The sequence below is a fragment of the Eptatretus burgeri genome, chromosome 9 (assembly GCF_056783735.1).
Source record: "Eptatretus burgeri isolate ZD-2024b chromosome 9, Ebu_testis_v1, whole genome shotgun sequence".
Taxonomy (NCBI): Eukaryota; Metazoa; Chordata; class Myxini; order Myxiniformes; family Myxinidae; genus Eptatretus; species Eptatretus burgeri.
This window is the reverse complement of record NC_140969.1, coordinates 48251962-48276701: the sequence shown is the minus strand read 5'-3', so window position 1 is coordinate 48276701 and position 24740 is coordinate 48251962. Positions and strand designations below refer to the sequence as shown.

General features: G+C 41.5%; 1 protein-coding gene across 6 annotated transcripts in view; it reads left to right on the top strand.

Annotated features, from left to right (window-relative positions):
* LOC147020089 (uncharacterized) overlaps nt 1-24740 on the top strand; it is a 190478-nt gene that overhangs the window by 10010 nt on the left and 155728 nt on the right. For all 6 annotated transcript variants that reach the window (XM_085895125.1, XM_085895126.1, XM_085895122.1 and 3 more), the window contains exon 4: nt 2880-2996. In XM_085895125.1, the coding sequence (XP_085751251.1) occupies nt 2880-2996 (117 nt within the window). The remainder of the gene's footprint in view (nt 1-2879; nt 2997-24740) is intronic.

Genomic DNA, 24740 nt, shown 5'->3' with positions numbered 1-24740 from the left:
CAGGAAGTTGCGACGCTTCTCCCAAAGCATAGCTGAATGTCTGATGTTCATAAATAAATAAATGTCTGTGTGAAGTGTGTCAGTTCCTTCATGTGCCCTAGCTAGATCGTGTTAAAAAAAAAAGAAAGTAATGGAGAGTAGCTGAAGGAAGTAAAATCATGCGGATGATTGTCACGTTTGATGGAAATTGCTTTTTTTCAGAGAAGAAACATTGTGAAAAAATTCGTTTTGTGGTTTATCCTTCAAGTTTCATTGGCAAAGCACTCGGAAATGCTTCTCACAAACCCATACAACGTTTTATAAATCCCACTACTCACACCCTCCCAACACCCTTTCTCACAAGTCCTGAACCTACAGGTTACACTGATAAGGACACCGTCCAAAGATGGCCATTTCACCCTTTTTGTAGGTATTTTTTTCACTTTGGAGCTGGTGCTGTCTAAATATGAACGGATTCACGGAAAGCTTTCGATTTTCTCGAATAGAATTTCATTTTTGAATGTGAGCGAAATATGCGAGCCAGGAAAATCCAAAATGGTGTTGGTGAGAAATGTGGTAGAGACAAGAAAGGGGAAGTTGTTTTTGAAGATTCTGAGATCAGAAATATTTGTAACATTTCAAGAAGCTTTTGAATGAAGAATTTGACTGGAATAAGTATGACCAAGTAGATGCTGAACCACTACCTGGTCAATTTCCTAAGATAGATTTTGAGGTGGTCAAGGAAGCTATTGGAAAGGCTGTAGATTCCTCAGGTATTGCAGCAGAGATTGTGAAAGCCTCTCGGGATCTTGAAGTTCAACTCATAACTGATTTTTGTCAATCAAATGATCAGTGAATTTGGAATTCTAAATGGTTGGAATAAGTGTAATTGTCACGTCTATACGTGTTGACTTCTGTTATTTGGGTGACCTGATTGGTGCTCGTGGTGGAGCAAGAACCCGGCGTAATAACAGGACGAATAATAAAATATTAAAGTAAGACAACAATTATATAATACCTCCTTAGCCATCGAGTGCATCCATAAAACATCCGCCGTTGTCATGGCACAAGATAATTTTTTATTTTTTTTTATTTTTTCCCATGTGCGGTGTGAAAACAGACGCAAAATACCATCTGTTGTAGTTCCAAATGCTTCCTGAATGCGTTGTTTCAGTTCATAAACAGATGCCATAAGATGTTCTGCAACTCTAGCTTTAACATACCCCCACAGAGCATTGTCACAACATTATAAATACATGATACGGAATTAACAAATATTGTATAAGCAGCTAAAACTATGTCTTGGGACTTGACTCGCTCTGTCGTTGTTGATATCTTTGTATATTTGTGTAGTTGTTGAGATGAATTGGCTTACCCATGCTTGCATGAATGGGTCTAAGAAGATATTTGTTACTTCTCGATCTAATGACCGTAATAATGACCAATACATCTATGCATTTTTGTCTGCTTTTTACAACGTGTCCATCCTCTTCTACATTGATCCCTCTGTTGTTTAGCTCTTTCCTGTGCCTCAACTTCTGTTTTGTACAAAATATAGTGATAAAATCAGGTGGAATTGTAGAATTGGAAATAAGACTCCTTGTCACTGAAAATCACAAGATTGCTGCAGTCATAATAAACTTGTGAAAAGTTTAGCGGGGAAAAGACGATGTCATGATTGCTGTCCTTGAGCTCTGATCTTAAAAAAAATAAAAAAGAATGATAATAATAATAATAAAAAAGCATTTTTACGTTTGGCTAAGCATCTGATGTGGACATAAGGCATCACCATGATTTTGAGGAAGTGAGGCCAGTTTAGGGGTGCTGCTATCAAACGGTGTGCAACACCAGTCATGAAAAGCTATGAGGCTGCCATGTGCTAAACATGTGATGCCAGCCATTCGGCTAAACATCAGGTGTGTACCAGCCATTGAATGTAACTTGGCTAAAAATCGGATGTGCACTTGGCATTGAAAGTCATTTGGCTAAACATCAGATGTGCACTCGACATTGATAATCATTAGGCTCAACATCTGATGTGCACTCGACATTGAAAATAATTAGGCTAAAAAACGGATGTGCACGAGACATTGAAAATCATTAGGCTCAACATCGGATGTGCACTCGACATTGAAAGTCATTAGGCTAAATATCGGATGTGCATTCGACATTGAAAATCATTAGGCTCGACATTGAAACTCATTCGGCTCAACATTGGATGTGCACTCGACATTGAAAGTCATTAGGCTAAACATCCGATGTGCACTCGACATTGAAAATAATTAGGCTAAACATCGGATGTGCACTCGACATTGAAAACAATTAGGCTAAACAACGGATGTGCACTCGACATTGAAAACAATGAGGCTAAGCAACGGATGTGCACTTGACATTGCAAATCATAAGGTTCAACATCGGATGTGCACTCGACATTGAAGGTCATTCGGCTAAACATCGGATGTGCACAAGACATTGAAAGTCATTGGGCTAAACATCGGATGTGCACGAGACATTGAAAGTCATTTGGCTAAACATCAGATGTGCACTCGACATTGATAATCATTAGGCTCAACATCTGATGTGCACTCGACATTGAAAATAATTAGGCTAAACAACGGATGTGCACTCGACATTGAAAATCATTAGGCTAAACATCGGATGTGCACGAGACATTGAAAGTAACTTGGCTAATCATCAGATGTGCACTTGACATTGAAAATCATGAGGCTAAACATCGGATGGGCACTAGACATCGAAAGTCATTAGGCTAAACATCGGATGTGCACAAGCTATTGAAAGTTACTCGGCTGCCAGTGTTTTTGAACCAAACCTAGGCAGCGGGGTGCATGCGGTGGAAATCAAAAAGAAGCATGCACTAATGCTTTTCACCCACCTTGCAGGAGCTTGACAAGAATCAATTTTGCAACATTGTCTCACTCCTGAAGTGTGTCCTGCAATGCTGCAACATGGGTGCGTGTTCATTTGGGGCCCTCTTTAAGGAGGGTATCATTTCAAAGGTAAGGAAAAATGCTTTTGCAAAGTTGAGTGATTGTGAATTTACGTGACTCGTGTTATGAATGCAGGTTGGTGTGAAACGTGTGTGCAATTTGGAAGGAGCGTGTTACAATTTTTAATTTCTGTACTTCCTCTTGCAGCTTAAATTAGTGTCTCTTGAGCTGCTGCACATAGTGAGTGCCACTTTGTATTGTTGCGGTGCTTGGTTTCTGTGGCAAGGACGACCGCTAGATGGAGCAGCTGGGCCGTCTCCCACCGAACACCCGGAATTGAACGTCGTAACCCTCGGATAACTCCGAAAGTCACGGGTCCCTTAGTGGACTGTGGGTGCCAATATTTTGACCGCATGGCGTAGGGTTAATTGTCCAGATCTCCAATATACCTAAATAACCATGCAGTCTAGCTACTGGGGAAACCACACCCTCGGCCGGCTTCCTCCGAACCGAGTCGTTGTTACCGACTTGGATCCGGCGTAATCGAGCGAGAATTACCAAAGCCGTGCCGGTCCAAATGACAATTTATGGCTCAATCGGCCTCACTATAACTCAAACCCGAACCATGCTAGGCCAATGGAAGAAATGACAGGCAATGAACTGGAACATTTAACATGGGGTTTATTTACTATAATCAGGAAGGGAGACAGAGCAGACTTTATCACGAATAAAAATGCAGGCAATGTACAGTGAGCAAAAGCACTTAACAATGCTACTTAACAGACTGGGCACACACACACACACACACACACACACACACACACACACACACACACACACACACACACACACACACACACACACACACACACACACACACACACACACACACACACACACACACACACCTCGTGGGTCTTTATTCACCCCTTCAGGTCGGGAGGGAAGGCGAGCTGAGGGTCAGAGTCTGGCTGGGTACCAGTCTGCCTCATGCGGTTTCTTCGACCCGCACTTGGGCTCGGGGTCCGTGGAGGGGAACGGGGACCCCTAACTCGAGCGCTCCAACACAACCCACCACGGTGGTACTCGAACCCACGATCCAGAATCCAAATGAATGCAGCCAGAATCCACGAACGACCCGGCCAGCCACGAATGACGATCGACTACCACGAGCACCAACACGACCAAGGAACCCCGTAAAAGACCGACTCCAGGAGACACACACACACTGAAGGACCGACAAGACAAGACCAACGCTTCCTCACCGCTTGCTCTATTCTTATCCCTCCACACCCATGATTCTTATTCCTCCCCCCCTCCCCGGTGGAGGGATCTGCTCTGAGGTAACTTGCCTCTGGATTGGTCGGGGGGGGGGGACATTCCATCTGACTTGGGCGGGGTTGGTCCTGAGGTGATCTCACCCCTGATTGGATGAGAGGAGCATTCCATCTCGCTGAGTTGGGGCTGAAGCGAACTCACCCCTGCCTATGACTGTGGCCTCAAACACGTGTGTAATGGCGCTGAAGGAGTGGAGGGTATCGATGTAAAAAAAACTAACTATAAAGGAAACTCGCAGCGCACACATGAAATTCCCATTAGACATAGTGGATGGATTCTAACTACACATATACTTAACGAAATAACTAAACTTTGGGTCAACTGTATGTGTGAATGTGAATTGTTTCCACATTCGTAACAGTATTGCCATCGAAAAGACGTTTTGAAATTTCTTTATTGAAGTACTATGCGTGTACAGTTGTTTTTAGAGCATTCTTTCATCTGTGCAGATTCCAGTGAAAAAAAATAAAATGTAAAAGGTAGGATTGGGTATGGGTGGGGGAAGAGGGCAGGGGGCAGAGGGACAGGTGGTGGGGAATAGGGCACTGGTAGTAGGGGCTACTACCATGGGCACAATTAAAGTTGAGAAGTGGGATATGGGTTTGGGGAAAAGTGAGAGGAGGCAAATAAGTTTGGAAGATGAGGATGAGTACTACATTCTGATACCTTCATTACTTCATTCAGTGAGAACATATTACCTCTGATTTATATTACCCTGTGCAAGCGAAGCGAAAAGCGTGGTTAAGAAATTCCTTCACTTATTTCTGTCCTGTCGACAAACTTTGATGTATGATCGAGGAACAACGTAATTTCAACTGAATGTTATATTTTGAACAGAATAGGAAAAGAAATCTGCCATTTAACAGTACTCTGCCTCTGAATTTGGCCTGATCATGCATGCACAGTGTGGTGAAATGAATATATTTTTTTTACACTGTCTGCCTGTCTGGCAGTCAAACACAATTGAAAATAATTCTAAACAAGCCGGTAGGTGACATGGCTGCTCGCTCTAGATGGAAAGCTGGCCGACGCGACTAGCCGATATTCATGTACATGCTATCAATCAATTTAGCACAATAAATATGATTATCACAGCCCTCTTAGTTTGTGCCCAGAAACCCACCTTGTGAAATTTCAGGCATGTTTCCAAAGAGACTCTAACAAATGACAACCCTGGTAATTCCATTTATCTATTCCTTAAAGATTTTATTTTTTTATAAGATGCTGTGGGACATTCTCCTTGGGCACAAAAAACAGGTCCCTCGGAGGTCCAGTTTTGGAGGTATTGATTTTTTTTTGTACAGTCCACAATAAGTGTACGATGTGCAATAAAGTGTTTGAGCTGTTGCTAAGCAACGGAGGTGTGCATAGCAACCATTCATTTTTGTGTATATGCTTGCCACATTGTACACATTTCACCCAAGTTTCATCAAAATCAGACTTTCTCTTCGAGATATTCGCAATTAGCTGTTTCTGAAATGTTCGACATGTACTCGCCCAAAACCTATCTCCTCCTACAAATATTTTTGTTTGGGCTGCAAATTTGCATGAAGGGAGCTAGATCGATTGCGCACAGAACTCTAAGCTTCGATTTTTCTATTTTTTTTTTTGATTTTTTTTTTCGATTTTTTGACCACTTTAAAGGGCCGTTGCTATGCCGTTGCTTGGGCCCGGGGTCCCATATTCGAAAGCACACGATTCCCAGAAATATTGGCCCCACCTACCTAATTTCATTGGAATCTGTTGAGTGGTTTAGCCCCTCTGCTTGACCAAAGTTTCTTGGACAGACAGAGATGGAAATGTCCAGAATAAGGGTGCTCTAAGAGCAGCCAACAGGATACTTGCTATTTTTAGCGACGTCATAAAGGACACAAACAAGAAGCATGACTAACTAATGTAACCTGTTGGATAGGGTGGTTTATAAATAAAGCACTCCAACAGCGGTAAGCTTTCGGAATTTTCATTTGTCCTATAACCCTTAAAGCCTTTATTTTCTGAACCCCCGTTGGACTTGGTCCGAAACGGGGGCTTATGGATTTGGTCTCTGTGCGTTCGTAACCATATCTCCGACATGGATGGACTGATCTTATTTCTTCTTGGCATAAAGACAACACAAGATGGTATGCAGTTGCACGACATTTTTTTTTTTTCGACATCAGATCCAGATGGCTGATTGGTGGCCATTTTGTTACTTAAACGTGTCCCCAACCATTTTTCAGACATGCATGGTCCGATTTTGTTCAAACTTGGCACAAGCACAGCACATGATTGCATACACGTGGCCCTCACTTCATTTTGCATTCTGATCAAAGATGGCTGTTTGGTAGACTGGTGGCCATTTTCCTTTTACATAAATATGGGCCAGCCCTTTAATGCCATACAGTAATATTACTAAAACCGGGGCTATGGCATTTATGTCTTTTTTTATTTTATTTTTTTACTTGTTAGCTTTTGTTGGACTTAGTCCTCCTTTCTTAGCAAAGATCTTAGCAAGTCGAAACAGAGGCTTCTGGATTTGATCTCTATTTTCATGTACATGTGTGTGTGCAACCATTTCTTAGACATGCATTTACTGATCTTATTCAAACTTGGCACATAGATAACGAATGATGGCTTGCGTAAGCACGTCATGTTTTTTTGTTTGTTTGTTTTTTTTTCCGAGATCAGATCCAATATTGCATACTGACAACCATTTTGTTGTAAAAACTTGATGTTAAATAAGTCTTTAACTATTTCTCGGACAAGCATTTACCCATGTTGTTCAAACTTAGCACACAACGAATGTTGGCCTGTATATGTACATCATTTTTTTTCGTGATTAGATCCAAGATTGATGACTGGCATCCATTTTGTAACTTAACCGTGTCCCCAAACATTTCTCGGACATGCATGGTCTGATTTTCTTCAAACTTGGCACACGCACAGTACACAATGGCATGCACTTCCACCTAACTTTATTTTGCGATCTGATCAAGGATGTCCGACTGGTAGACTGGTGGCATTTTAGTTGTGCATAAATTGAAATAACTCTGTACAGCAAAATTATGAAACCAGAGGCTATGGCATTTTGTCTTTTTATCTATTTATTTGTTTAATTTAACTTGTTTCAATTTAATTATATACTTTTACACTGTAGGACACAAATGGTCTTTTTAGCACTTTCACAACTCCTCTGTTTAACAGTACTTGGATATAAAAAATGCGGCATTTTATGTCATCACTACCAATGAAATTTTCCGCTTGAATACCAGCCCATGTCCTTGTTTCTCAAGACAGTGTTGGGTAATATGTTTTATGAACTCTCTAGTTCAGTTGCTTATTTAATTATTTTTTAGTCTGTTCCTTCCCTTGATATTGCATTTGCCTCCATTAAATATTTACCTTTTCTTCTTGTGTTCTTTTGGGAAAATCAAGAATTCCTAATGTTGTGGTGCATCTGTGCATGTTCTTGTCAGCCCTTTATGTTTGCTCTTCCATTTATCATTGAAATCTGGTCCCCCTTTACTTGACTGTTGTTGTTGCCCTCCAATTTGGTATTGGTTAACAAAAAAATATTTTCACGAAAAAAAAAATAAGTGACCACTATATTCGTTATTGTGTGTCTGTCTGTCTGTCTGTCTGTCCCGAGCATAGCTCCGTGGGTTTTGATCCGATCCTGACAAAATTTTGGTGGGAGGTTTATATCATGATCTAGTTGTTTTCCTGAGAATGGGCATGGTGTGCCCATTATGGGCGGAGCCACGCCCAAAAACGCGCGTTTTTAGGGGGTGGCCGATTTCAATTTGTATCTTCTCCTCGGGGCTTTGTCGAATCTGACGCGTTTCAGTATTTGGTTAGCCCAATGGCACCTGCCTTGCCCCACGGAGCTCGTTTTTTTTTTTTTTTTTTTCCCATTTTCATCCTAAGGTCAGGAACTTAGAAAATTGCGAATTTTGACATAAAAAATTATCTTCTCCGAGGGGTTTGTCGAATCTGGCTGGGATTTTGGTATTTGGTTAGCCCAATGGCACCTGCAAAGCCCCACGGAGCTCGATTTTTTTTTTTTTTTTTTTCTTCATTTTTGTCCCAAGGTCAAGGTCACAACATTACGAACTTAGAAAATTGCGAATTGTGTTTTTAGGGGGTAGCCGATTTCAATTTGCATCTTCTCCCAGGAGGTTTGTCGAATCTGGCAGGGGTTTCGGTATTTGGTTAGCCCAATGGCACCTGCATAGCCCTACGGAGCTCGATTTTTTTTTTTTTTTTTTTTTTAAATTATTATTATTATTATTATTTTTTCATTTTCATCCCAAGGTCAAGGTCACGAACTTAGAAAATTGCGAATTTTCACACAAAAATCCATCTTCTCCGAGGGTTTTGTCTAATCTGGCAGGGGTTTCGGTATTTGGTTCGCCCAATGGCACCTGCATAGCCCCATGGAGCTCGATTTTTCATTTTCGTCACGAGGTCATGAACTTAGAAAATTTCGAATTTTTCGTAACAAGGTCACGAACTGAGAAAATTTCGGATTTTGACATAAAAATCATATGACCGCCCAAACTTTAAGAGCAAGGATGACAATTTTTTTATGCATAATCTTGAGGTCATTCCCCACCTAAAGTCTTGAAAACATTTTGCTCTATCTCGAACACCTTGCCCGTGGCACCCCCTTCAAATTTGTTTTTCTGCTGATTTCATCAAAGTATGGATAATCCGAGGAGTGCGAAATGCCATATCGCCTATATGACGTTTTATTGTTCCTGGAATATTCCAGAGGAAGTTTTGCATCAAAGGTCATAATCCTTGACCTTTGACCTTTAAAGTTCACAAAGGTCAAATTTTCAAAGTTGTGGGAATCGAACCGGGTTTTCGACCTTCTTCGCCGAACTAACTCCAATAAGCTATAGTACGTATCCTGTTTCCTTATTTTAATGTTCACAACATTGTTTTGTAACCTTTAAAGGTTATGCAAAGGTCAAATTTTTAAAGTTGTTGAACGAAACCGGGTTTTCGACATTTTGCAGCGAATAACCTGTCACTCGTACCACATCATGTTGATCATTTTTTATAACTTGGTCAAACATTATCACATTGTCTCATTCTGACTTCTGAAACAATCTACATCGTCGAATACCGCTCGTGAACCATTCTCGTCTTCAGACTTGTCTTGTTTAAATTCAGCAATTATATTTTGGATACATGAGTCCAAATAATTTGCATAGATTAATAAAACAACAACGGTCACCTACCTTTCAGTCAAAAACAATCCATTCACTGTTACACTGCCTACTATTGGTAAGTCCATTGGGATACTACTGGTAAGTCCATTGGGGTACAATTGCAGCCAAATTGGGAAGAAACCAAATTGGCATCCTGGAGGTTGTGGGTTGAAATTCGCTTGAAGGAAATTTTTGCGAAGGATGTGAGTGCTAAACTGTCTCAGCCTGCCAATTACCTCCCTGTCCCCGACAACCTCTCAAGTGAAAAATCCTGGTGTCTATCCAGTCTGCCACCCACTATATATATTGTGACTGATTTCTGCCCGCTGGCGTGTGAACGACCGCGTCTAACCAATAGTGCCGCTTCGCCCATCGAACGGACAATCCAGTCGCGGCTTTCCGGATCAATGCCGAAAGCCAACCACGGGTGTGATTTTAAGCACACCACAACCTTGTCCGTACTCTACCCGAGCTACAGGGTCAATCGCCGAATTGTCGATATACCTAATTAATCGCGCGGGCAGATTACCGAGAGATTGTAACTCAACGGGACCGCTTGGAAACGAGCCGCTGAAGCAGCTCGCTTCCTTTTGGGATAACCGAGCGGGGTATTATCGCACAGTCCCGTTGGACCCGATCACTTTACCGGCTATTTAAAAACCAACTATATTCCGAGTGCAAGATGGCAGCTCAATTAAGGAAAAGACGCAACGAACGGGGTACATTTAAACAAGCACATTTATTTACGAACAACACATAAGCACGTATAAACAATGATGCAGTCATGCAGGTATGCAAAACATGTATGCAGTCATGGATCAATCAAGCAAAAGTAATGCAAAAGAGAGCTAATATCATCTATCTATTATGTACAGTTACTTATACAATTGTACTTGACGGACTTGGCGCCACAACGTTCATACAAGGAAAAACCCCAGGACAGATAAGGGGAAGACGGGACCCCATTGGGGTCTTTATAACACTGAGCCGTGTAGACCGCAGAGGCTCCGCGATACCGGGCTGGCTACCTTCACCTCGCTGGGGTGGTCCGCGGCGTCCTGTCTCCACGACCCACGGTAAGGCACGGCTCGGCAGGCCACGTGCCTTGGCTCCGCTGCGCTCTCTCCTCCTTTCCACACGCCTCCACAACCTCCCGCAACCGACGACTCGGAGAGTGACCGCGAGTGAGAGAGGTGTAAAGAGAGCAACTCGACGGACAGAGAGCGAGTGACCACGACCTCCAGACCTCCACCTCTCAACCTCAGTACCTCACAACTTTGAGAGACAGACCGTGACCCTCTCCTCAGCCCGCACTTTATACCGACGGCGCGTCTCCCCTCCCTACTTCCAGCATGCGCGGGAAACTTCCAGAAGTTCATGGTTGTTGCCGCCAAGGGAGTGTGTCGCCGGGGGCATTGTCCGCCCAAAATCAGGCCCCTCCTTTACATCAACTTTGACCCCTGGCTCGATCCGCCCCTCCCCCATCCCGGCATGAGGGAAAGCAAGAAAAGGGGGAGGGGAAATCCCAGGCATTGTCGGAACTTCTCTCCGGAGCTGTGGTTCTGCCCGCACTCCGCGGGGGCAACGGGTTTTCCTACCGTTGCCTTTGTTTCCTTTCTTGATGAGTATCTGTGGTGTAGATGTTATTCTATGTGGAGAGGTTTGTGGTGTGGTTGTTGAGGTAGTGGTGTGGTCGTTGAAATGCGGTTGTGGAGAAGGTGGTTGTGGTTGTTGTGAGAAGGTGATGCTGGCGTTCGTGGTGGTCGTGAGGGTGGTGTGGTTGGGCGGTTGATGAGAAGGTGGTGGTGGTGATCGTGGTTGGTGTGGTTGGTGGCGCTTTGTGGTTGTAGTAATGGCAGTTGGTCCAAAATAACGATAGTAAAAGAAAAACACTCACTCAAAGATCACAGCCCTGATCATACAAATAATTACCATTCGACAACAGTGGGGAAATCCATCTGAACACTTATTGGCATAACTGATCGAAGGACCTATATGGTGATTTGCGAATTTCCACAGCCGTAACACTACCCCCTCCCCTTTTTACAGACTCGTCCCGAGTCGTCATTTTCGTGTGCCATCATATGTAAGTTTCCCCTAGTACATTTTATCTTCGGATACCTGAGTGCGACATTTAGTGTATTCGTGTCCCAAAAATAAATAACCTACGGGCTGAGTAACTAACTATAAAACTCGCTCATACAGACGACTTAAATAAAGTGCCGGCGCTAAGACACACATGCAGGGGGAGCAAAAGTCATGTACAATTTTAACTTAAGTTTCAAATTTTACACTAAACCATGGCCCAGGACTGATGGACTCTGTGGGGAAAAAGGGCACATAGCAAAGTCAGCGGTATTTTGAGGGTGAGCGCCCCCGCAGCTGAAGGTCAGATTTCTTCGGGGCCTGTTCAAAAGGCCCCGTTGTCTGTCACAAAACCTTTTTATGTCTTCAGCTGCTGAAGGCAACTCACCCCAACCCGGTGGCTATGCGCCATCCCACAGGCCATTCTTCAAGCAGAGAGCCAGGCTGCTCACACGCAGTCTCTGGCTCATGAAACAAATGTAGGTGACAGGGAATGTGGCCGGCTGCACCAATGCAGTCCTAGGCCTCCCCCTTGAAATGAGCGCAGTGAACACAAACGGTGCACGGGCTGCACCAATGCAGTCCCTGCAGAACACTGGATGGCACTGACACAAGCAAACAAAAATGAATGGATGGATGGATGGATGGAACACACGGTGCACGGGCTGCTCAATGCAGTCCCGTGATGCGGCTGCCTTCAGGGCAGTCCCTGCAGAACGCGCGATGATCCTGGTGCACATGGTGATGGATAAATGGGGCAAATGCAAGAAAGGGTTAGCAGGCATGGGGCCGGGCAGAGGCAGGCAGACAAGGCATGGCAAGGCCGGCACAGGCCGTTGTAGCAAAAACAGGCCGGCAGGTGAAGCTGACCGGCACAGGCCGTTGTAGCAAAAACAGGCCGGCAGGTGAAGCTGACCGGCACAGGCCTTGCAGTAAAGTCAGGTCGGCAGGTGAAGCTGGCCGGCACAGGCCTTGCAGTAAAGTCAGGTCGGCAGGTGAAGCTGGCCGGCACAGGCCTTGCAGTAAAGTCAGGTCGGCAAGTGAAGCTGACCGGCACAGGCCTTGCAGTAAAATAGGCCAGCAGGTGAAGCTGGCCGGCCTCTTGTCTCGTCGTGCAGGTGTGTGGAGGGAGTGCAGTGGTGCTGGCCACTCTGAAGGTGGGCTCTGACCTACCCTACTGTCTCCCTTCCAACCAATCGCCTTTGCCTGTCTGTCCATACCCACCCCCTTAGTTTGCAAAAAATCCAATTTAGCCCCAACTTATTTTTTTGATTTATTTTGTTTTTATTTCCCCTTCTATAATTCATCTCCCGAACCCCCTTTATAGTCTCTGTCCGGCTAAGTCTGTCCGTGTCTTCAAAATAATCATTTCCATCCTAAATCTGACCTAAAATCCCTATAACTAATCCATTCCACGGGCTCCATGAGGACTTATCCCTGCCCAATGAAGCCGGTCTAACTAACACTAACCCTTCCCCCGAACTAGTTTCATTCCTGTGCCCCGGACAGGGGGTCTTCCACCCCTTTCCCAGGGAATCCTGTTCACCCGAAGCGAGGCTTGCTTTGCTTTTTAAAAAAATTTTTTTTAATGCATGCACCAGCGTGGCAACTCGCAACCTGCGCTCTACTCTCCATGACGTCATGGCAGCTGTTCGTGCACCTCCTCCCTCCTCGGACGGTACCATTCGGCAGGGATTTCCCTCCTGCAGGATTCCAACCATGCAGCCACGACGTCACCCTGCACATTAAAAACAAGCCTCACGTTTCGAGGGGTTCCCCACGCGAGCACATGTGCTTTACTCGTCGGTGCTTTACAAACATGCTCGCGTGGAGAACCTGTCCGGTCCAAATCCATATCCCAGCCTAGCTTCTGTCCATCTGCGGGGTCGGCTCAAATCCACCGCGGCGTTTCCGGACCAGATTTCACTCGCGCAAGCGCACACGTGGAACAGACCCCCCCCCCCCCCCCGCGCGCTTCTGTGCAAACCCGGCACGGTCCCCGAAACGGCTACGGTCACTACTCGGCCTTTGTCCACCATCGGGCACTGTCGTCGTCCCACTCTCGCGCACAAACTCCCACGTGCCACGACGCTCACACACCGCGAGATGACATTCACACCGGGACATGCGGTTGCATGTTTGCGCATGCCAACCGCCATCTCCCTCACATACAGCGACCTCACACATGCTGTCTCTCACGCATGCCATTTCCCTCGTGCACGTGGTTCCACTCACACACGGTGTTTGATCCACACACGGCGTGCTGGGAAGCACGCATTCCAGCACACTCGCAACCACGCACACCATTTTACTCACACACGCGGTCTCTTTCACACACAACCTTTCACCCACGCCATGCATGCGTTTCAGCACACATTTTGCCACACTCGTGAACACACATACCCGACAATTACATTGGGGATTTGTTCTACCACAAGGGGTCCCGGGGCCTTCACACCCCCCAAGCTCCTTTGTACCCGTCAACAGCACCCGCCCCCTCTACCTCGCAAAGCTCGACCGGACCCACCTGGTCGAGATCAGCTTCAAGGGGGGATATTCCCTCCCCTCATTCCATAAGGAGGCCATCCGGCTGCTTGCACCGGGTCACGACACATTCCCCGAGCCCCCCTTCATCGTCTCTCGCTAACTCCACCTGTGTGTGCTCGTTTTTCACCCCGTCTTTATCGTGTAGTCTCTCCTCAACTTTTTCTATCTCCCGCGTCGCTATACTTTTTATTTCTGTTGTCTCTTCATGTCTATTAGTTTCTTCCTGGATCCATTTTCCTTCCCATTTGAGTCGTTCTTCCTCTGAGCCCCCCCCCCCAGGCTCCTCCTGAGACCTATAAAAATGCGAGCGCAAGGCGACTCGCGTGAGTTGAGCTGGGAGGAGTTCGGGAGAAGTTGAGCTGGGAGGAGTTCGAGAAGAGTTGGAGAGAAGTTGCGGAGGAGTTGCAGGGAAGACGGAAGTCGGCAACGAGGTTGCGGTGTGGGGGTCGCTCATCACGTCGCGGGATCCCAGCCAGCCAGCCATTCCCCTCTCCCTGAGCATCAGCGATTTTTTTTATTTTTTTATTTTTATTTTTTTTTATTTATTTATTTATTTATTTTTTTTTTTTTCTCCCCCCTCCCCCCCATTTGCGCTGAGATAGTGCCGGGGGGGGCCCATTCCTCCCCAACCCTAAACGTGGTGCCAACAAGACTGCTCGCGCAGAGTGCCGGAGAGGACTCGCCGACCACGCCAGGGCCACGGAGTCGGGGCGCAGCGAACATTGCGGCTTGCCCGCCATCGCGTCACGAGGGCACGGGTAAGACCTCCCCGGTCTCGTGGACCTGGCCGATCCTCCAGGATCCACGTACATTTGGTCTACGGACCTGTCTGCCTCCTCGCCTATGAGGGTGGCTTTCTTTCTTTCGGGTTGAATGCATGCTGTGGCGCCGTGTCTTGTAAAGTAGAAACTGTTTAAGTGCATGTAAATATACCTTTGGCCCTTTTATTTGGTGTAACTCTTTCCTTGCTTTTGTTGCATGACTGTATGGCTGTATATACGTGCTTCCGTGTGTGTCCGTATTAAAGTGCATTGTGTGAACTGTTTTCCCGTTTCGCTTCGTCTTTTCCTTTCATTGAATCTCCATCTTGCATCACGCAAGGGATTTGTAGTGGGTTTCAACATCCCGGTAATTAATCAGAACCGTCAAGACCGACGATAACTCCGCTCGGTTATCCCTGTAATACGGAACAAACCGTTGAAGCGGTTCGTGTCCGGAGTCGGCCTGTGGCGTGGTACAACTCCTCAGTACGCTACTCGTGCGAGTACTTAGGTAAATCGACCATTCAGCGATCGGACCCTTTTACGCGCGGGTAGAATGTGGACTGAGTTGTGGTGAGGTTAAACCCCCACCTGTGACTGGCTCCGGGCGGTAGTTCCCGGAGGGTCACGACTGAATTGTCCGTCCGGTGGGCAACGCGGTCGCGATTCAAGTTACATGGCTGATCGCACGCCGGCGGGCGTGAATCCCCAACAATATATATATATATATATATATATATATATATATATATATATATATATATATATATATATATATATATATATATATATATATATATATATATATATATATATATATATATATATATATATATATATATATATATATATATATATATATATACGAATTTGGAAACCTTGTGCACACAGACATTCAGGTCCCCATAGCTTAGTTATTTTGATAAGTAAATGTGGATAGATATCTCTTTTCCCTTGTTTAATGGGTAATTAAATGTTCATGCGCTGCAGAGTTATTTTGATAGTCTGGGTTACTTTTATTTTTACATCAACGATAACTACAACAACACGCCTTCACCTCGCTTCCTCACACCGATGCCATTGCCTACGTGCGTGTGAGCATGTACGTGGGCGGAGTTCACAAGGACCTGACGTCGCTCTCGCCCAATCAGGAAGATGCGAGCGAGTTCCCTGAAGGTCGACGAATAGGCGCATGCCACGCATGAGCTAACCGCACCTGAGAAGACGACGAAGGAACGGGGAATAAATAATCTGCGCTCCGTCTTCTCGAGCGCGTGTTCTGGCGCTCTGCTCGTCCCGTCGCTGGCACTTCTCTGCTCTTGTCTTGTCACTGGCTCTGGGCTCATCGCAGCGATCCCTCACCTCGTCTCGCCGCTGCTGGATTCGGCTGCCCTGGTCCGTTCTTTGCTGACTGGTGCTCTGGGAAGGCGTGGACGTCGAGCCGCGCGAACGCGGCCAGGTCGCCAGCCATGTTCTCGCTTCTCAGCTTGACTTCCCTCCGAGCTGAAGGGATAATAAAGACCATTTTGGGTCCGTTTCTTTTGGGTGTGCATCTGTCTGTGGGCCCGTCTTTAAGTAGAAACTGGATAAGTGCTTTTGCTTGTACATTGCATTTCATTTCTTATAATCGGATAACTCTGCTCCTTGCGTGCTACTCCTGCCCCCCACCCCCCCCCATGATAAATGAATCCCATGTTAAATGTTTCAGCTCGTTTCTGTGGTTCTTGAATTGGCTTAGTATGGTGCGTGTTGGGAAATTTGGGAAGCGGCAAATTGTACATTTGGACCGACGGGACCTCGGTAACCATCCGCTCGGGTTACGCATGGATCGAGCACACATACGGCTCGTCCCGTACGAGTGCCGTCGAGGGTGTGAATCCTCGGAAGCTCGCCCACGTGGGCCTGTAGGTATTTCAAAGTTTGGCAGATAAACCTGTTCCACATAGTTGATTTATTGACGATTCACAGTCCTTTAAGGGACCCGTACCTTTTGGAAAACTCCGAAAGGTACGATCTAGATTCCAGGTGTTCGGTAGAGTCGACCCAACTGCTCCACCTTGCGGCCGTGCTCGCAAACGATGCCCGGCTCCACAACAATATATCTTTATATATAGATACAGATATAGATATATATATATATATATTTTTATATATATTTTTATTATATATATATATATATATATATATATATATATATATATATATATATATATATATATATATATATATATATATATATATATATATATATATATATATATATATATATATATATATATATATATATATATATATATATATATATATATATATATATATATATATATATATATATATATATATATATATATATATATATATATATATATATATATATATATATATATATATATATATATATATATATATATATATATATATATATATATATATATATATATATATATATATATATATATATATATATATATATATATATATATATATATATATATATATATATATATATATATATATATATATATATATATATATATATATATATATATATATATATATATATATATATATATATATATATATATATATATATATATATATATATATATATATATATATATATATATATATATATATATATATATATATATATATATATATATATATATATATATATATATATATATATATATATATATATATATATATATATATATATATATATATATATATATATATATATATATATATATATATATATATATATATATATATATATATATATATATATATATATATATATATATATATATATATATATATATATATATATATATATATATATATATATATATATATATATATATATATATATATATATATCTTTAGACATATATATATATATATATATATATATATATATATATATATATATATATATATATATCTTTAGACATATATATATATATATATATATATATATATATATATATATATATATATATATATATATATATATATATATATATATATATATATATATATATATATATATATATATATATATATATATATATATATATATATATATATATATATATATATATATATCTTTAGACATATATATATATATATATATATATATATATATATATATATATATCTTTAGACATATATATATATATATATATATATATATATATATATATATATATATATATATATATATATATATCTTTAGACATATATATATATATATATATATATATATATATATCTTTAGACATATATATATATATATATATATATATATATATATATATATATATATATATATATATATATATATATATATATATATATATATATATATATATATATATATATATATATATATATATATATATATATATATATATATATATATATATATATATATATATATATATATATATATATATATATATATATATATCTTTAGACATATATATATATATATATATATATATATATATATATATATATATATATATATATATATATATATATATATATATATATATATATATATATATATATATATATATATATATATATATATATATATATATATATATATATATATATATATATATATATATATATATATATATATATATATATATATATATATATATATATATATATATATATATATATATATATATATATATATATATATATATATATATATATATATATCTTTAGACATATATATATATATATATATATATATATATATATATATATATATATATATATATATATATATATATATATATATATATATATATATATATATATATATATATATATATATATATATATATATATATATATATATATATATATATATATATATATATATATATATATATATATATCTTTAGACATATATATATATATATATATATATATATATATATATATATATATATATATATATATATATATATATATATCTTTAGATATATATCTCTCTCGATATATATATATATATATATATATATATATATATATATATATATATATATATATATATATATATATATATATATATATATATATATATATATATATATATATATATATATATATATATCTCTCTCGAGATATAGATATATACATATCTTTATATAAAGATAGATATATATCTCTCGAGATATATGTATATATTTTTTCCGATATATATATATATATATATATATATATATATATATATATATATATATATATATATATATATATATATATATATATGTATATATATATATATATATATATATGTATGTATATATCAGGCTATATATAACGATATGTATATATCTATATCTACATCTTGAGATATATATGTATGTATGTATATACATACATGTATGTATGTGTATGTATATACATACATGCATATACATACATGCATGTATATACATACATGCATATACATACATGCATGTATGTATATATGTATATATATATATTTTTTTTCTGATATATATATATATATATATATATATATATATATATATATATATATATATATATATATATATATATATATATATTGTTACGGTTGTGGAAATTCACAGAACACCATTCAGGTTCCCCGAAGATCAGTTATGTCGATAAGATTGTGTTCAGGTTATATTTCCCCACCGATGTATAACGGGAATGATTCGTGTGCCGGGCTGTGAATCTTGAGGTAGTGTTCTTTTCTATCTTTATTTTAAACAACATCTCCTCACCACCTTCTCCTCACCACCTTCTCCACAACCCCCAACATCTCCACAAACAACAATATCTCTGCAACCACGCCACGTCCACCAAAACGCCAATAAACTCCACAACCGCGCCACCTCCACCACAACGCCACAAAGTTTTACAAGGAAAAAGAACGACTCAACAACTCCCTCCCCGATATTCTGGGACAAAAACAGGATTGACGGTTGGGGCGGGTCCCTCAGAACGGGTAAACAAAAGTGACGGTTACAAAAAGTATGCTCCGAAGAAAAACAACTCCATCATTCCTAGGATTTTTTTCCCCCCGCGCGCCGAGAAGCGAGGGGCGGACGCCCCGGACCAGATAAAAGGGCCGCTTTGGAACGCCGAGAGTAGAGTGGGTGAGTGGAGTCGAGTTGGTGAGTCCAGTCGAGTGGAGAGTTGGTGGAGTCAAGTGGAGTTCGGGTCTGGAGTCCAGAGTCGGGAGACGGCCGTGGAAATTCGGGCGCGCTGCGAGGCCGTGGACCAACCAAGCCGTCGTTACAACAGCTGCCACGTTGACAATAGAGACATACGGAGGGTCGCCGACCAAAAGACTCATTGAGTCGCCTCAAGGGCGACAAAGGTAACCTGCCTGGCCTCGCGGAGCTCCTTCGGTCATCCTAGCTCCGAGGGATGCTTACGAGCCCAGTTCTATCTTTCTTTTCTTGGGTTTTTGCATGAAAGTCTGTGGCGCCTTGTCCGTAAGTAGAATTGTTGTAAGTGCACATCCATAATAAATAGATATCGGCTGTAGGCTTTTGCTTGTGTCTTGTCCCCTACCCCCATTAATTGCATCGCTTACGTGTACAAATAAATGTCCCCATTGTTGAATGTCACCTGCTCGTTACGTCCTTTCCTGCCATTGACTGCCATAATTGCATTCGGAATAATTCGCTGGCTGATTAATAGCCGATAAAACGTACATCTGGTCCGACGGGGCTTGGCGATATAAAACCGCTCGGCAATCGCAAACAGAACGAGCTGCTTAAAGCAGCTCGCTTTCGTGCAGGCTCCGTTGGGGTATGAATCCCCGGCATTTATGTCTGCGCGAATAATTAGGTACATTGATAATTCGGCGATCGACCCTGTAGCGTGTCGACAGAAGAGTTGGCTGGTTTATGGTGTGGTTAACAACACCCGGAGCTGTGTTTCGGCGTTGATCCGAAAGCTATGACTAGATTGCTCGTTCGGTGGGCGCGCGTGGCTGCAATTTAGCTAAAGGCGGTCGCCCGCACGCCGAACGGGCGAAAATCCACAACACTGTTGTCAGGAAGTGGGATTCAAATCCATCCTCCTCCAAATTAACGGAACCGGATCAAGGGTGTGCGAGGCGACCCTTCAGTTCCATTAAATTCAGAGTTTAAATTATTTCCGATACGCAAAATGGCAACTCAAGGTGAGCGGTGGCAGGAGGGATTAGAAATAGATTTAGAATTAAGCGAATCTATGGCTCAGGACGAGGTCACCGTGCAGTTCTCCGTTATGCAGGTTGACTATTCCCCGCAAATAAATGCAGATTCCGAAATGGGCGCAGTGGCGGGGCGGCGGACGAACGCCCCCCCCCCCCCCACGTGCGAATCCGGCCACTGATCGGATGAGAGAAATGATTATGCAGATGATGCAAGAGATGAAGGAAGAAATGAAGGAAAATGCGCGAGCGATAAAAGAAGGAATGAAAAACAAAACGGATGCACTGAGGGACGATATGCAAACCCAACGGGGTGAAATACAGAGCATGGAGCTGAATCTTCAGGCTGGACAAAAGCCAATCGTGGCAACTGCGCGTAGCGAAACGCGGACAACAGAGCACAAAATGGCAGAGACACCGAACCAACGAAGGGGAGTGTGGATTGTGTCGGTCCCGCAATGGAAACGGGTGAGGTCACAATAATTTGGGAGACGTGTTGGACGAGACACTTGGAGGTGACGACGGAAAATTTAATGGTGACGGAGCCATGGATAACAAGGGAAGAAACTGAGGTAATGAATGAGGTGACGGAATTAACAGAGAAACGAAGGGAGACGCAGGAATTAAAATAAATAACAGAGACACGGGTAGAGACACATAGACACATAGAGGGTGAATTAAATGAAACTAAAGACGAACACACACACATGGAGTTGGTGAGGGACAATGGGGGTGAGCTGGCGGAATGTGTCATGACCCGGTGCGAGCAGCAGGATAGCCTCCTTCAGGAACGAGGGGAGGGAAAATGCCCCCTTGAAGCGGATCGCGACCAGGTGGGTCCGGTCGCTCTGTGCGAGTTTGGGGGTGGGGGGCGAGTGTTGTGAACGGGTACACGCGGAGCTTGGGGGGTATGGAGGCCCCGGGAGCGCTTGTGGTGGCGCGAATTCCCAGTGTGGTTGTCCCGGTAGGTGTGTGATTGTGAGTGTGGCGAAATCAGTGGCGTGCAGAGGTCTGGTGATGCCTGGGGCAAATCTTGATTGTATGCCCCAAAGACTCAAGTACAAGGCCTAATATACTGAGAAATATTATGAGAAAGGAAACATTTTGAAAATATAAACACAGATGAAACATGAAATAAACACTTTATTCGATTTTAATATAAATCAATCAAATTTATTGAGCTCTTTTCCCCAAATGATACCTCCTGTCACAAAACACCTGAACTACTTCAATTTTTACGTCAGCTGTGAGAAATTCTTTTTCAATGCTTATTAAAGCCAGGTTGGTCAGTCGCTCCTGTGACATAGAAGACCTCAGATATGTTTTTATTAATTTTAGTTTTGAAAATGACCTTTCACACCTTGTGATTGTAAGCAGTAATCTGTATGAAACGCACAGCATCGGAAAGACATCCCTCCCATACTGCAGTAAAGGCCCAGTCACACCTTGACGTTTTAGCCAACTTATGCCGATTTTTGGAAAATTTGTCTAAAACGCTGGTACACGTTGAATACGTTATGTGTAAGTTTTGATAACATTGAGAGCACGCTGAAAAACACTGCCATACGTCGTCGTATGCTGGCTTTAAACGTTGTACTTTTCGGTTGTCCTCAAATTTTCCATGCTTGAAATTTTAAGACTTATGCCAGCGTATGACTCGCACTTTCCGCATAACGCTGGCCATAAGTTGTAGGCACGTCACGCGATCGTTGACACGCGTCGACACACGTTACTTGTAAGTTACGCATTAGTCGAAACACGTCGAGGTAATGTTTAGCATACCCGAAAATTATTTCTAACCTACGAGTAACGTGTTGTACTCACGTTACGTGATCGGTGACACACATCGACACACATTACTTGTAAGGTGCTCATAAGTCGAAACACATCAAGGTAATGGTTAGCGTCAGTTCCAGACTTCCTGGTTTTATTTTTAATTTTTTTTTTCTTCCTTCCTTCGGTATGATGGTGATTTTGACACTTCGATTTCTAGTGCGGTTATAATATAATATAATTAATAGGCTGCCGCTCAACGATTTAAATCATAACCGCACTGTACACTGAACACCGTCATACCGAAGAAAAAAAAAAAAACCGGGAGTCTGGAACACTGACGCTAACCATTACCTTGACGTGTTTCGACTTATGCGTTCCTTTCAAGTAACATGTGTCGATGTGTGTCAACGATCGCATATCGTGCGTACAACTTATTCCCATCGCATGCGGAGCGTGTGTCATACGGCAAGTACGTCGTAAAATTTTCAACATGTTTAAAATTACAAGACGTACTCCATTTAATACGACGTATGATAGCATACTTTAGTGTTCTATTCACGCATACCAAACTTACCCATACCGTATTCGACATGCGCCAGCGTTTTAGACGCATTTTTCAGAGGTCGGCATACGCTGGCAAGATCGCCAAGGCGTGACTGCGATGTTGACACTTCCATTTCTGCCACGGTTATGATTTGAATCGTTGTGCGGCAGCCTTTCCATAACCTACGCCACGTCATCGTCGGCGATGCGTGCAATGCGCAATGCCTAAGTTAGAGTATCGTTGGGCATAGGTTGTGAAGGCCGACAACAGGTTCAGCATTCGTTGGTATAAGTTATCTATAACACAACGAAACGTTCTGTGTCCGTTTCTAATACGTTATAAGACCAAGTCATTATGAATACGTCCGAATCTTTAAAAAAAAACATCAAAAGTTCAACGTAAGCCAGCATTTTACATGCATTTTAATACGTTGCCATTGCTGGCTAAAACGTCAAGGTGTGACTGGGCCTTTAAGACTCCAGAGCATCTTTAGGATCAGGGGGAAGTCTATTCCCTCCAGCTCGAAGGAGCATCACAAAATCAATAATTTTGTCATATAACTGAATTGCAACCACATCATTGTCATAATAACTTGCAAAGTCTGAAAATTCCTTTTTTAATTTCTCTCTTTCTTGTTCATCTTCAATCACTACTGAATTCAAGTTCAGAAGAAAAGAAAATCGGTCACAGAGTCTTTGAAGACGGACACTGTGGTCTTCAATTTCAGTTTTTATCTGTTCACAATCGATATCATTACTCTATTCATTTCTTCTTGTGCCGTCAGTCCACTATCTCTTGCTGACTCTCCAGGCATTATTCTTCTTCTCCTTGTTCGTGCAAATGGTATTCCCCAATTTTCACTATTCATTGGCTAAATCTATTGCATTGTCGATAATTTCGTCATTCTTCAAATTTAAGATATGAATAAGCCCTCTCAGATCACAAGGATCTCAAGGAGATGGGGATGGGCCTGGCATCTGCCTGGGGGATGGCCAGACGGAGGCCCCTGGAGTACCGGCGGAAAGTGGACGCAGCGACGCGCTGTTCTGGCACATGCTCCCATACCTGACCTGACCTGATCACAAGAAGCTTCATGGAACCCCATTTTCGGATCCTGAAAACGTTTTGAGACTTTCTCCACTGATGATAAAACTGAGTACCAAAAATTTAATAAAGCGAGAAATGGGAACTGTTGAATAGAGTTCAGTCACGATCCTGCATCAGATTTAGTTTCCCTTGAAAATTCTCCTTCCAGCAGGTGTTGAAGGCTTGCAATAACGTTGTCACACTCTTCGTGGATTACTTGCAAGCATCATGGCTGGAACTCCATCTTGTGTCACACTGTCTTTTCACAGTCCG